This window comes from Lissotriton helveticus, chromosome 3_2, assembly GCF_964261635.1.
Source record: "Lissotriton helveticus chromosome 3_2, aLisHel1.1, whole genome shotgun sequence".
Taxonomy (NCBI): Eukaryota; Metazoa; Chordata; class Amphibia; order Caudata; family Salamandridae; genus Lissotriton; species Lissotriton helveticus.
Genome location: NC_136062.1, coordinates 384,671,923 through 384,686,687, shown reverse-complemented (window position 1 = coordinate 384,686,687; position 14,765 = coordinate 384,671,923). Strand labels below are relative to the sequence as shown.

The 14,765-nt window shown below is 45.0% G+C and overlaps 1 protein-coding gene across 14 annotated transcripts in view; it reads left to right on the top strand.

Moving 5' to 3' along the window:
- Nucleotides 1-2,544: 2,544 nt before the first annotated feature.
- Nucleotides 2,545-14,765, top strand: part of CAPRIN1 (cell cycle associated protein 1) — a 568,063-nt gene continuing 555,842 nt past the window's right edge. For 8 of the 14 annotated variants that reach the window (XR_013609671.1, XR_013609672.1, XR_013609670.1 and 5 more), the window contains exon 1: nucleotides 2,545-2,891. Coding sequence is in view for 6 of the 14 variants with exons in the window: in XM_078684264.1 (XP_078540390.1) it covers nucleotides 2,962-3,006 (45 nt within the window). In the remaining 8 variants the exon portion in view is untranslated. Of the gene's footprint in view, nucleotides 2,892-2,946; nucleotides 3,007-14,765 lie in introns of those variants that run through there. The other 6 variants (XM_078684264.1, XM_078684256.1, XM_078684263.1 and 3 more) reach the window with 1 other exon arrangement.

The window sequence follows — 14,765 nt, the reverse complement described above, 5'->3', positions numbered from 1 at the left end:
ATTTTGGCAGTCTCCCAGGAGGGAAGTACATGTTGGTTGTCGTAGACAACTTTTCACGGTACCCACTCTCCCATGGATCTTCGTCACGGCCCCCTCCGAGAATAGGGAAGTGGGGTTGCAACTTCAGGAATTCCAATTCACGGTAGAGTACAGACCAGGCACTCGCAACCCAGCCGACTTCCTGTCTCAGCACGCTCGGCCGGTCACAGAGCCAGAAGCAGCAGAAGCCACAGCCACAGAAGAGTACATACGGATGATCACTGAGCGGTCCAGGCCCCTCCCCATATCATTGGAAGAAGTGATCCAAGCCACCAAAGACGACGACTTCCAGAGGTTGAGATCGTTTCCTCCACAGCAGCAGGAGACGTCAACCCCAAACTAGAGAAGGTTATGGCAAGCCACGGCCTGATTGGAGAACTCCGCACAGACAACGGCCCGCTTTTCACCAGCAGTGAACTCTCAGAATATCTCTTGTCTCACCGGATCAAGCACCCCCAGGTGGTCCAGGCAAACGGGAAAGTAGAGAGGCTAATGCGAACATTAAACAAATTGCCCTTGCCGACGGCCTCATCTTGGAGCTAGCCTTGTACCAGTTCCTCTGGGAATATCGCCTCACACCTCACTGCACCACCGGGATATCCCCGAGCCGCCTCTGTTTTGGCAGAATGGTGACTGACACCATCCCACATAATCCAGTGTGGACAGAAGCCCCAAACCCTGCGAATCCGTCGCTGACACGGAAGACGAAGACCAACCAAGATGCATCGCGGAGAAGACGTGCTGAGGACAGTCCTATCGCTGTCAGTGACAGAGTACTCGTACGAGATTGTCACCCAGGTGAAAAGTTCAGGATGCCATTTGAAATGGACCCATGGACCGTGACTGAAGTCAAAGGTACCATGGTAACGGCTTCCCAAGGTAACAAGAAAGTAACCAGGAACGTGTCGTTCTTCAAGAGGGTTCCCGCCTACGAATTCAAAGACTTCTCAGTGCCCGGCGAGCCTGACATTCCTGAGCCGAGCAGCCCGCAAGGTCCAAGAAAATACAGTAACTGCCACCCAGCTACCAGTGGACAGGAAGACCGAGCTACCCCGGCTCCAGAAAGCTCCCTCAGCCAAGAACATCACAGTCGCCAGTCGGCGCCGGCCGCTGAAGAATCGACGGCGGCGCCTCTGACACCCCCGCCAGGAGCAGTCAGAGCCAGTACAGCCTGCGGCCCCATCCTCGGCCATCACAGAAGTACCAGGACTTTGTATCCCGCTGTTGGCCTCGGTGAGCCATGAGCAGAAGAACTTCGCCAAACCAAGTAAGACTGTTCCATAAGTGCCTTAGTTGTCAGATGCTGATGTCCACTGTTTAGTAGCTAAAAATATTCTCCTAATGTTGTTTGTTTAATCTTTGGGTAAAGGAGGAATGTAGTGTTTGCCTCTAATGGACCGACCCACCTCGCTGTTGTTAAGAGGGGGTGGTCCCGTGTAGTCCTGACAGCGTGACAATAATAGGTTGGTCTAGCGTACGTTACGCCAGCACAAAGAGTTACTAATAAATAGCCCAGGGACCGGAGCGTGGCTCAGTATTGATCTGGCCACCAACTGAACAACCTGTGTGCCAGTGTCCGTGGTGTGCTAGGCCCTGACCCCACTACTAGGGAGAGTCAATGAGAACTCACAAAAATAAATGGAGTGGTAATACACAGAAACTACTGTAAAAAGCATTCCAGATTATGAAAGATATGCTTAATTTGTATTTATTTTTGGGTGGTAGGGGTGCCGTTCCCGTCCACGTTCGTGCAACAGTACCCTCTGTGATGTCAACAAATATAAGTACTTGTAGGAATTTTCTGATTTTCAGAACTCTGCAACACCTGCCAGTCGTGCCTGTTTGTCCAAATCGTAAGCTCGTACTTACAAAGTAAAATGTGAAACTACAAGTCTTAAAATGTGAAACTACAAGTCTTAAAATGTTCACGCTCAAGACGTGAATGCATGAAGTTGTCATACCGTAAGACGACATGGTAGCTGTTTATTCTTGCAATAATGTAGGCATATGTGACAGAGTAAATACGTGTGTACATTGATCATGAAGAGGTTCGATTAATTTCAGTATTGTTTAGGCATTTAATTGTTTTTAAAGTGTATAAGATAACGCCCTATATAATTTTGAATTATGACATTTAGAATAAAAAAATCATCTAAAGAAAGTAGCACGCTAACAGTTATAAGGTGGCCGCACTATCGGCTTTTTATCCTGTCAACGTCCACGTTCGATCGGGATAACGGCTACAGCTGGAGCAGAAGGAAAGGTAAATATACCCATCCAAAATGGATTCTACTCAGTTGCCGCATTGAAAGTGTACCCCCGGAACGAACACCTGTTGCCCGTCTTCACTTTCTTTACCCTCACCACCTCCTATTCTTTTCATGGCCGATTTCGTCTCACGTTTGGGGTCCTCAAAGTGTGGCAGACCGTTGGGTTTCATGGCCGCCCGCCTCCGCTGGGCCCTTTAGATGTTCGTAGATGTCGCCGGAAAGACCCCTACATATAGAGTACGCCGTTAAACTGACCTCGTGCGAAGAGGTATTTTTCTCCACCTCCACCGCACTTCAAGGCGCTACCCTACGACGCCGCTGTGGACCCATGATCTACAGCCCGTGCCTGACGCCGTCACTTGACTCAGGCAGTCGCGCAGGACAGCCCTACCGGGAGGCCCTATTGGATGTGTAAATCCCCCCAGTTCCTGTCTGTCGCTCTCATTCGCTCGGTGCGGCAGCAGCGGGGCGGAGCGGCTGCGTCTCGTCCAATTAGTTACCCCCTTCCCCCCCCATACACAAAGACACCATTAGACCGACCCCCCCTCCTTCCCCCTGGATCCGCACCCTACTCGCACCAAGGTACGGGGGCTCCGGGGCCTGCGCAGCTTTTGTGCTGGTGTAGGGGAACGGGTGTTCGGTTCACTTTCTGATGTCTGGGGCGGCTCAGTGCTGCAGGCGGCCGAGCCCCCTCTCGGTACGTCACTGTGCCCCCGCAGGAGGGCCTGACCTCGGACCCCTCAGCCCCTGTGCAGTCCGACTGATGTGACGTCACGGGCCTTGTCTTTTGTTTATGGTCTGCAGGCGTTGCTGGGTATGGCGTCATACGCGTCCCTGGTCTGTGTGCAGGCTGGGAATTCGCTGAGAGGGTCGCAGCTGCGCTCTTGGGTTGTAGAAGGTGACAGTAGCCACGTTGTGACGTCACGGCCCGAGTTCAATGTATGCCGGGAGGGTGCAGTACGACGTCATCCACTGAGTCCGTTCTGGGGGCGGGGGGGGGGGGGACAGGGGTCTTGTGACCTTTAGTAATTGTTCTACTCGAATCTGTGCGGTGCACGAGCCTTGTGTTTTTTCTGCCCTATAGGTGTTGTTTATAGCAAGTAGGTATGACGTGAGAGCCATACTATCCTACCTTCTGTGCATAGTGGGAGGGGACGTGTTGCCTTTTAGCATTTCAGCACTCAGTGCACCATGTATAGTGTCTGGCATTCAACACACTGCTTCTGTATGGGCGCAACATGTAGTTTGGAGTTTGCCTTTCAAACTGTCGCAGATCTGTTTCAATACTTAAAGTCTTGCAGGTAGTTTCAATTACATGGCACAAACCGAGCATAGTGGAACCTAATGGCGTGAGAGTGGTGTTACGTCTTTTGTTACTAATGCTTCTCAGAGTTTGTAGTCCAATGCTACGGTAGATCCGCAGGGTCGTGATGCAACATCTAGTTATAATGTTTACTATGTTTTGTAGCGCATCTGTTTAGAACCGTCTCTGACTTCAAATACAATTTGCAGCCTCAGAAAACGCCGCATTGAATTTAATATCAAAGACAAAAGGTACCTTGTGTCATTGTCCTAACAATATATGCAGTTTGTTTTCTCGTCTAGTACATGAAACGTCCCCCCCCCCCCCCCCCGCGCAATGCACGCTGCCTGTCAAAACTTACCCCTGGTATTAGTGGGGTTGTCGCACCTCTAATTTGTCAAATGGTGAGCATGCTGTGTATACACTCTATAGTTAATATAGAGTAATCAGTTTCCTCCATCGGCACGGGCAAATTATTAATCTGGATGTGCTCTGCATTTTCCGTAGGTCCGTTTTGAGTAGGGACCGTATTTTAGTGCTCAGAGTTAGGGGAGCATGAGCTTTTCTGGTTTTTAACACAGGCGTTATTTTACGGTGGCACTCTGCTCGCATGCTTCAGATCGCATATGATGTGAACACTTTGGAAGTTCTGTTTACTACACATAATGCAAAAGCAAGAGATCAAGGTTCACCATTTAACTTTTGGCAGCCTAATCTGGACATTCAGTTTTATTTCCAATTTAGTGGCGAACTGAAAGTGAAACTTGTTTTTTGTCTGACTGCTACCTCCCTAGTGCAGCTCTGATGGAAGTGAGTACTAATTGACGAAGACGTTTTTATCATCTTTAGTTCAACACAGAAAGCGCACCCAAATTTCCTCTCTCCAGCATACTGAGTGTTGTTTGACTTATATTACTGTTAAAAAAAAAAAAAACTGGCCAAACGGTGTATCTTCTATGACCGTAACAAGTGTATTATTAGCGGGTTTGTAAAGCGCTAGAATCGACTCCACATGGGAGTATCTCTGCGCTAAGAATTCCCTTACAGTGGAAGTTGGTAGAAAGCTCTAGTGTTTGTTTATACCGAAATGTTTTACCGATCTGACTCGAAATAAATCCGCTTTATTAACGCATTCATTATTATTCGAGGGATACTGAATGTAATTTGAAATCTAGAGAATACCCAGATGCTCACTCAGTGCAAGGGCTATTGTAACATTACGTTTACTTTGGCGTTCTAAGATCTTTAGCGGAATCAACCATACTAGAGTAGTTGTGCGCAGTGCTTACTGTTCTTTACCGGAAGCCTGCTGCAGCGACTTCCGACTAGGATATCTGGCGTTCGATACTTTAGAAGGGCCAAATCATGGCTGTAAATCATTTGATCGCATGGAAGCGACGCGGTGCACACAGTTAAAAGTGGGAGTAGTATCGAAGTTGTCTACTCTGCCTCTACTCTTAGGCGTTCTATCCAGTTGACCACTTACGCACGACCTTACTCTGCTTTCCTTTGACAAGGAAAGGTCTATTAAGAAGGTGGCAGCCTGCATTCGTATATTTTCAGCATCTTGGTCTTGCCAAAGGTTTCCTTCAAGTTCAGTTTTCTTTCTTTGCACAGCTGGTGTGATTTAGGCTATCGGCGCGTAGTTTATGTATTTGAGCACTAGGTAGTGTTTTAATTCAATTGTCGTTTAGAGTTCAAGTTCCATTAAGGCACGGGGTAGACAGTGAAAATGGTACGACTGAATAGTGGCCCAGTTTAGTATGGACAGTGATTCCAGATTATTATTATTTTTATTTGCTAAAGTGATAAGACGTGCTTCTTTTGTTTAGATGTTTCCCAAGTTTTTCTAATTGTATTACTATATTTTTGTGTATGGAAGTCGAGGTGTTTGGGATATACATATATCTCCTTTTTATGTTTATACTTGCGTAGAGTTGAATGTAAAAGTCCTCATTGGAGATGTCGTGTTTTTCATACAGTAGGATAAATAGTCTTTGTAACAGTTTTTTATTTTTGGTATGAAAACTTATGGAGTTTGTCCTCCGCGTTTTTTTTATTAATTTTTTTCCCTTCAGATGTTACATCATTGTGGTCTTTGGGGCATTGCGTTTTTAATTAATAACACTGAAAAGGTGTTTACGCCTAGTTTTATATTGTTTTTGTATTATCATTATAAGAAATGTGGAACATGTCTGTTTTTTCAGTTCTTTCACTGTTTAGCTGTTGTGGAATTTGGGAAACAAGGGGTGGCTATAAGTAGATCTTTTCTGTTACTGCTAAGGGTTATCTCTTAACGTTTTTATTGTTTGTGATAGAAGGATGAGCTGGATTGTCTAAATTTAATTCAAACATTTCTACTAACATGTCAGTTAAACCTGACATGTTAGAAGACCTTTTATATCTGATTTCATGATTGTGCTGCTCCCTTCCTAATTATTGGAGGGCTATAATTTACTTCGGCACCATCTGATGGAGGGCTTTCTGCACCGTGTGTCGTTCTCAGCCAATTTTATTGATTTATATAGTAAGTGAATAGATTTGTTGAATGTGGTGCAATTTTTCTTCATGTAGAGTCCCTATTTGCGCATGTAGGAAGATTACTTTGATTCTGACGGCTACTGCTAACCACAGATTACTCGTCTTTAAAATACGCACCAGCACTGGATCATAGCAGTGGACCTGAACGAAGTGTGCATTTGGTATTTGTGCTTGGCAATACTCCAAGCCTTGCGTTGAGTGCGCCTGGCAGTGATCCAGGACATTGAAGTAAAGTTGCATGTTGCTGAATACAGAAAGAAGTCTGACATTGCGCAAGTCCTTCTATCGGACCAACTCGAGGGCGTGGGCCCACACCCGAGGCCGTTCTTGTGAGGTCTGGTTGATGGTGTCCTATAATTCCAATTCTTGGAGGAAACCAAAAGCGAAGCGGGGCTCTCCCATCCTACTAGTCTCTATGTAAAGAGGTCGCAAGGGCATCAAGGTGCCTCTCTGTTTCTCTACTGGTCCCAAATTTAGAAGCTGGCTCTGCAGTTGGTCCCAATGCTCTATGCCATTGTCTGCACCGCCACAGCAGGCCAACACATTTTTTGGAGGCCATACTGCACACATGTGGCACTCTTCTAGCTCCCTGTGGTCTCCAAGAATTCCCAGGGGCCTCCAATCCAGTCCTCCAATCCTCAGTGCAGTGATAGCCCCTGGAACCAGTTTCGGAACTGACTGGTACATACTCAGGCTCCGAGACCTGTACAACTGGTACCTTCCCTGCATCAACACCACAGGTGCAGTAGGTGGTTCAGGTGTCTACTCTGTTGTCTGACCCCTGAGCTAGCTTTCTCAAACCTGAAAAAAGTCGTGCTCTTAACCTGCTGTGGCATACCCGCTCTCCTTACCACAGAGGTCTTCAAACCGAAAATGTTAAATCACTTCTAAATACAAGACCCCTTTACAATATGCATTATAAAAGTATTTGTGTAGACTGTGTGGTAAAAAACAGGAAAATTTACAAATTTCGAGATAGCACAAGGTAAGGAAAGTACGTAGTTGGGTGGTACTGACCTCTGACTTTCATCCCGTTTAAATATAATGTGGATCCAAACAATGTAGTAATTTTTGTACCTTTTGATACACAAAAAAAACCACAGAAAAATAATAAACAATATCTATATCCTAAACAAATATATCCTCTCTGAGAATGATTTGCCTCTTGTTATGTGTAGTGCTGGCTACTAGATAAATCACCCCTTCAATATAGATTGGATCCTTCTATGGACCACAATATCCTGGGGCATGGTTGCTCTTTAGTGTTATATTTATAGCGTTTCATCCCATTTTCCCCTCGGTGAGAACGAACCCCTAGAACTCCCCTGGACTGTAAAAGGGTCATGTCCTTTGTAATCAAGGGTGTGGATTGAATTCCTAAACTAAATTTCATTTATTTCCGTCGTTGGTACCACATTAGGTCTGGATGGCAACTTATACTGAACAGTTTTAGGGTTGGCCACGACTGGCCCATTGGACCCAGCAGACCGCGTTTTTACTCATTTTACAGGTCTTGAGTAAGGGGTCAAGCACTACATTTGAAAGTAGTATAAAGGGCTCAGTTTGTTCCCGCTCCCAGCCCTGGTACAATACTTGCTCATGTGTCATAGTCTCCAAATATTGCATTGTCCGAGTCTGGTGAGGTACTGCTGATGTATTAACTTTGATGCTGGGGTCCCTCAAAGTCCTTCAGACTACTTGAATGGAGGATGGGTAGGCGACCTGAGAATGCAGATTTGTTTCTCTCATCCATTGATTACTCTCTTGGACCTTCTGTTGACTGTCTTGGGGACACTGGTGCTTTACGAGTGTCTGTTTTCTCTCTAGAAAATTAGAGGCTAAATATTAATCTGCAATGTAAAACGATAGATGTGACACGTTTACAAGGTATTGTCCTTAAACCCCTGTGCAAAGACTATGCCTGATCTTCAAGTATTAACATGTTGTGGGGAGCGCTGCAATCGCGCTCCACTCCCAGCTGCACTGCTGTGTGGGATACTAGACCCATTCACGTCCATTTACCATTTCAAGGTAATATTATACAAAAACCACTTATTTCCATTTTAAACAAAAAAATTTCTTTCTTTTTCTTTTTTTAAAATCTGTTTGTCTCATCCAAGTCCACATATTGCGCAAATTGCATTTTTATCAAGCTTCTCATTCTCCCGTGTGCCCATCCGAGCCTCTTTTCCGGAAAACGATAACAAAAAGGCAAATAGTAGTTCCGAGGAGCAGTTCTTTATTCAGACCCAATGCATTTCGGGCTAAACATTAGCCCTTCGTCAGGGGAAACTGCAAATCAATGATTACAAAACATTCATTAACATTCCATAAAACTCTGATTTGTACATGCTTAATACATTTCTAAATAACGGTAACTTATCATGTGCATTAAATGAAAGTCAAAATCTCAAAGTGAACCCTCTATGTTACAGCTCGCTCTTTCTAAACGGAACCATAATACTTCATACCCCATGAATCGCCACAATCCATTTAATAACCCCCTTCATTCTGCCTCTCTCAACTGACTCTCCCGCTCGTTAGATAAATAGTTTGGCATTTTCTCTAAGTTCGCCTCAGGTCGGGTGTGCTCAGTAGTGAAATCAAGGTCCTTCTTCTATCCAATCATTTCCCCAATACCGCTTTCAGGAAGACTTCCGTTTTTAGCATTTACTCCCCTCCCATTGCTATCTCGCATTCCTATTACTATCTTTGCTCTACCCGAGCCAGCTTCCCAATACATCACTAAGCCTCTTTATTTCCCATACCTGCTCATTCTGCCGATTCTGCCATAACTCTCACTGCGCTGTGCGCACCGGAAACAGTTGTTGAACTCCCGTCAGCCGCTTGCGAGTTTAAATGATTGTGCTCCACCCCCTACTGTGTGCATTAATTAATCACCTAGCTGCCTCCAGCTCCCTTAAACTACAACTCCCATAGTGCTCTTGTGACTCACGAAATATGCGTGTAGACATCAATTAATAATCATGGATAAATTCTATGACTGTACAATTACATCAATTTTATAAACTTTATACAAATTCGTGTTTATCACTACTTAGATTCACAGCATGTCCGCTTCTGCCGCTAGGAACTTGATGTTCTCAGTATGTGGATACTTCGATATTTAGAAAGTTATACATTTTCATCACTGTTCACTTGGGTGCAATAACCAACGTGGGGCGAGTAAAAATTTAAACATGAAAGAAGGTGGTCTGCACACCATATTAGTCCCAATATAATCCATTTTAGACTTCAGAAAGTTGCGTGCGAGACTGGGATTGTGCATCGCCCTAACTGCAACAAAGTAACAACATGTTGTGGGGAGCGCTGCAATCGCGCTCCTCTCCCAGCTGCACTGCTGTGTGGGATACTAGACCCATTCACGTCCATTTACCATTTCAAGGTAATATTATACAAAAACCACTTATTTCCATTTTAAACAAAATGTTTTCTTTCTTTTTCTTTTAAATCTGTTTGTCTCATCCAAGTCCACATATTGCGCAAATTGCATTTTTATCAAGCTTGGATGAGACAAACAGATTTAAGAAAAAGAAAGAATTTTTTTTGTTTAAAATGGAAATAAGTGGTTTTTGTATAATATTACCTTGAAATGGTAAATGGACGTGAATGGGTCTAGTATCCCACACAGCAGTGCAGCTGGGAGAGGAGCGCGATTGCAGCGCTCCCCACAACATGTTGTTACTTTGTTGCAGTTAGGGCGATGCACAATCCCAGTCTCGCACGCAACTTTCTGAAGTCTAAAATGGATTATATTGGGACTAATATGGTGTGCAGACCACCTTCTTTCATGTTTAAATTTTTACTCGCCCCACGTTGGTTATTGCACCCAAGTGAACAGTGATGAAAATGTATAACTTTCTAAATATCGAAGTATCCACATACTGAGAACATCAAGTTCCTAGCGGCAGAAGCGGACATGCTGTGAATCTAAGTAGTGATAAACACAAATTTGTATAAAGTTTATAAAATTGATGTAATTGTACAGTCATAGAATTTATCCATGATTATTAATTGATATGTCTATACGCATATTTCGTGAGTCACAAGAGCACTATGGGAGTTGTAGTTTAAGGGAGCTGGAGGCAGCTAGGTGATTAATTAATGCACACAGGGGGTGGAGCACAATCATTTAAACTCGCAAGCGGCTGACGGGAGTTCAACAACTGTTTCCGGTGCGCACAGCGCAGTGAGAGTTATGGCAGAATCGGCAGAATGAGCAGGTATGGGAAATAAAGAGGCTTAGTGATGTATTGGGAAGCTGGCTCGGGTAGAGCAAAGATAGTAATAGGAATGCGAGATAGCAATGGGAGGGGAGTAAATGCTAAAAACGGAAGTCTTCCTGAAAGCGGTATTGGGGAAATGATTGGATAGAAGAAGGACCTTGATTTCACTACTGAGCACACCCGACCTGAGGCGAACTTAGAGAAAATGCCAAACTATTTATCTAACGAGCGGGAGAGTCAGTTGAGAGAGGCAGAATGAAGGGGGTTATTAAATGGATTGTGGCGATTCATGGGGTATGAAGTATTATGGTTCCGTTTAGAAAGAGCGAGCTGTAACATAGAGGGTTCACTTTGAGGTTTTGACTTTTTCATTTAATGCACATGATAAGTTACCGTTATTTAGAAATGTATTAAGCATGTACAAATCAGAGTTTTATGGAATGTTAATGAATGTTTTGTAATCATTGATTTGCAGTTTCCTCTGACGAAGGGCTAATGTTTAGCCCGAAATGCATTGGGTCTGAATAAAGAACTGCTCCTCGGAACTACTATTTGCCTTTTTGTTATCGTTTTCCGGACAAGAGGCTCGGATGGGCACACGGGAGAATGAGAAGCTTGATAAAAATGCAATTTGCGCAATATGTGGACTTGGATGAGACAAACAGATTTAAAGAAAAAGAAAGAATTTTTTTTGTTTAAAATGGAAATAAGTGGTTTTTGTATAATATTACCTTGAAATGGTAAATGGACGTGAATGGGTCTAGTATCCCACACAGCAGTGGAGCGCGATTGCAGCGCTCCCCACAACATGTTGTTACTTTGTTGCAGTTAGGGCGATGCACAATCCCAGTCTCGCACGCAACTTTCTGAAGTCTAAAATGGATTATATTGGGACTAATATGGTGTGCAGACCACCTTCTTTCATGATCTTCAAGTATTAGCCATTTTGCTGATGTCAGTGGCAAGATGCACACCAGCAGATTCATAGAGCAAAACCAGCAATGCCCTTTATATCGGGTGTGCATTTACTGTCAAAGTTATTCTTACTTCCTATTTATTTGTTAGAAAATACCTTGTAGTTCAGCACATTCAGACAGACTTTTTTTGTCTGTTTTCTGTATTTAGTTATTGAGCTTGGTTGGGGGGTGGGAAGGCACAAGTATGTAGGGAACCCCATGTCCCTTATGCTCTAAAACAGAATCGTTGCGCTCACTGAAATCTGCTTGGAAATATGAGAGCTAGATTCACCCTCCTGCAGGGTTGCTTCCGTCTACACTAAGCCTCTGTAACTAGTTTATAAAGGCATGTAAATATGCAAATGGTCTGTAAAGGCCTGTGAAAAACCAAGGTGTGCTGGAGAGAAGACTCCAGACACTGTCCAGTTGAGCCCCCAGCAGCTCGAGTTGCACTGCAGCAGCCTGGGCTGAGACAGGACGGGGAAGAGGGGGGCTGAAGCCCTTGAGCCTGGGCACAAGTTTGACTGGGAAGGCGCGACCCCCTTTGCATTCGTCCACGGCCCCCCTGGGGGTCGCGCCCCCACAGTTTGAAGACCCCTGCCTTACCACCTGGGTGTGATCCTCAGCCTCCTCTCCAAGGAGCGTTACTCAGATGCTCCATTGTCTGTTTGGCTCAGATTTAGACCATAGCTTGCCACCATGTGGCGATAAACGGAATTGGATGTTCTAATTCCTCACTACTTACAAGAGATGCTCTTGGAGGGAGCCAGACTCTGAATTGGGGTTGGGTTGATATTCTTGCTATTTCCTCGGGCTAAAGAGGAATGGAGGGCTTTGGGCTGTATTTGCGCTCTGAATGCCTTTCCGTGGAAGGACAAGTGCAAAACGCTTACTCTGACCCAGATTCTATCTGTCCTGGATCAGTGACTGGATGGTGGCTTTCCACCTGCAGGAAAAGTATTTTCATATACCCGTCTTGCAGACCAGTGGACGTAAACTGCGGCTCAAAATTGTCCAGCAGCATTTTCAGTTTGCTGTGATCTCCTTCGGCCTTACTTGAGCCCAACTGGCGTTAAGGAAAGTGATGGCAGCCCTTCTCTTTGGAGGTTGGGGATATTAGTTTTCTCTTCCTCGATGACTGGCTGTTAAAGGCATGCTCGCCAGAGTCGGTTGAGAGCCACCTGTATCCAATGACGAACCTCCTTACATTGCTGGATGGGGGTTCTCGATCAGTGAGCCAAAGTTATACATGACTCCTTTTGTAAAAAAAATTAGTCACTGTCTTGGACATGGTTTTGTTGAGGGTTCTTTCACCAGTGCAACACGTTCAGGACATACAGGCCATGATTGTTGTTAGCCTCATTCCTAGATCTTAATGAGGGTAGCTTTGAGGCTTTTTGGCCTGTTCGCCTCCTGCTTGCCAGCTACACAAGGTGACATATGTGGGAATCTGAAGTCTCAGTTGACCTAGGACCATGAGTTTTTTGAGATGCAAACCAGGTTTCAGAGGAAATTGAATGGAGTTATGGAGTGGTGGTTGCTCCACCACAGTTGGACTAGTGGGAGACCCCTCTCTCTTCTTCAAACAGAGCTGACAGTGGTGACTGTGTTACTCTTGGATTGGAGTGATGTTATGGAAGACGTGGATATCGGAGGTCTCAGAGGTGGAGACACTGCTTTATATCAGGCTTTTGCAAGTCTTTGCCTGGCGCTGAATGCCTTCCTGTCGTCCATCCAGGGAGGCTGGCGCAGGTTCCTATGAAAATGATATTGCCATGTAGTTCTGCAACTAACAGGGCAAACTAAGGTCCTGTGTCCTGTAACATGAGACTCTACGCCACTGGTGTTTGCAGGAATTTCCATTCATGTCTTTGATGCAAACCAACCGGTGGAATCTTGGAAAGCTAGGGTAGAAGAACCCAGCTGGCGATGACTGGCAGATCATAAATGTCATCCGCATCCTAACGTGGCACAGGGCATTTTGTGGCCGGAGGTGTGGGGGACGGGGGAATGGTTAGATCTTTATGCTAAAGTCTCATACACACAGTTTAAAAGTTTTGAGTTACCACTAAAATGTCACTGGGAGATGTACTCCGGCTAAAGTTCAACACTGGTCTTCGGTACACTTTCCGGACTCTTGAGTTCTGAAGATCAACAAGTGAACCAGAGTCCTCTTAGGGAGTCTGGATTGGTCCAGGAGAATGTGATACCTTGAACTTCTGAGTATTCACAGCTGTCCTCTGGTCAGGCTATGACTTCAAGAGGAACTTATGACACAGCACCAGCAGAGGGTACTGCACTGGCAAAATATGCAATGTGCAGACATTGAGCCGAGGCAGTTAACTGCGTTTGATCTACTGGAGGTTGCGGATGTCATCCTTGCTGACAGGTGTCCATCTACAAAGCCAATTATTTTGGGCCTGGGGCGCAGTCCGCTAGCAAGCTAAACCTATTGTATTGTCTTTGGCACAGCAAGGCCTAGCTTTCGTAATTATTAAAGGTGAATTTGCTGGACCAACTGTCTTTGTTTAAATAGTGATGCAGTATATTAAATGTTGCTTGGGAGAACTCCTGGCACTGTCGGCGCAACCAAGACCCACAAGCTTTTTTTCAGGCAGATTGGTACTGGGGTCTCAGACTGCCTTTTTTGCCAAAAGTGGTAACTTTTTTTATGTTGCACAGTCTGACTCTCCCGTCATGTCTTGGAAACAGAAGAAACTTCCGTCTGTTGGATCACCAAAAGAGCTTTAAGCTTGCATCAATCGCAGCTAGTACAGTTGAGTGAGGAAATCAGATTTTTGTGGTATTATCTGGGGTGTAGGGTAAGGCTATGTACAAAGGGACTCTATATTGAGACGGACAGACCTATGCATTGTCCAAAAAGCAGTCCCTGGAATGTTTAAAAGCTCATTTCACCAAGCTATGGCTGCCACCACTGCATTGGGATGTGAAGTGCCTATCCGTGACATATGCCAGGCTGCGACATGGGTGTTTGTGTACACGTTTAGGAAGTGCTACTTCCTTGACAGCCAGGTCCAATGGGAAGTGTGTTTTGCCTGTTTGGTCCTGCTAAATATAATGGTCTGAGCCCACTTTACAGACCCTTCACCTTCCGTAGTTACTGCTTTGGTATCTAGCCTAAAATTGGGGAAACTGCAGTTAGAAGTATCCATCAAAGGAGCAAGCTAGCTTTGATAATGCTCTTTCTGTGGATACTCATTAGATTCCTTATTACCCTCCTCTTTACCTACATGTGGAATGGTCAACTATTGGAAGAGATCTCAAGATCTGTACACTGGAACAGACAATTGCTTTCTGCTCTCCTTGTCTGTAGTGGTGGGCAGATTTGAGCAAGAAACTGAAGTCTGTCTGCAGTTGTGGTGCCTATGTGGGTCTACTCTATCGCTTC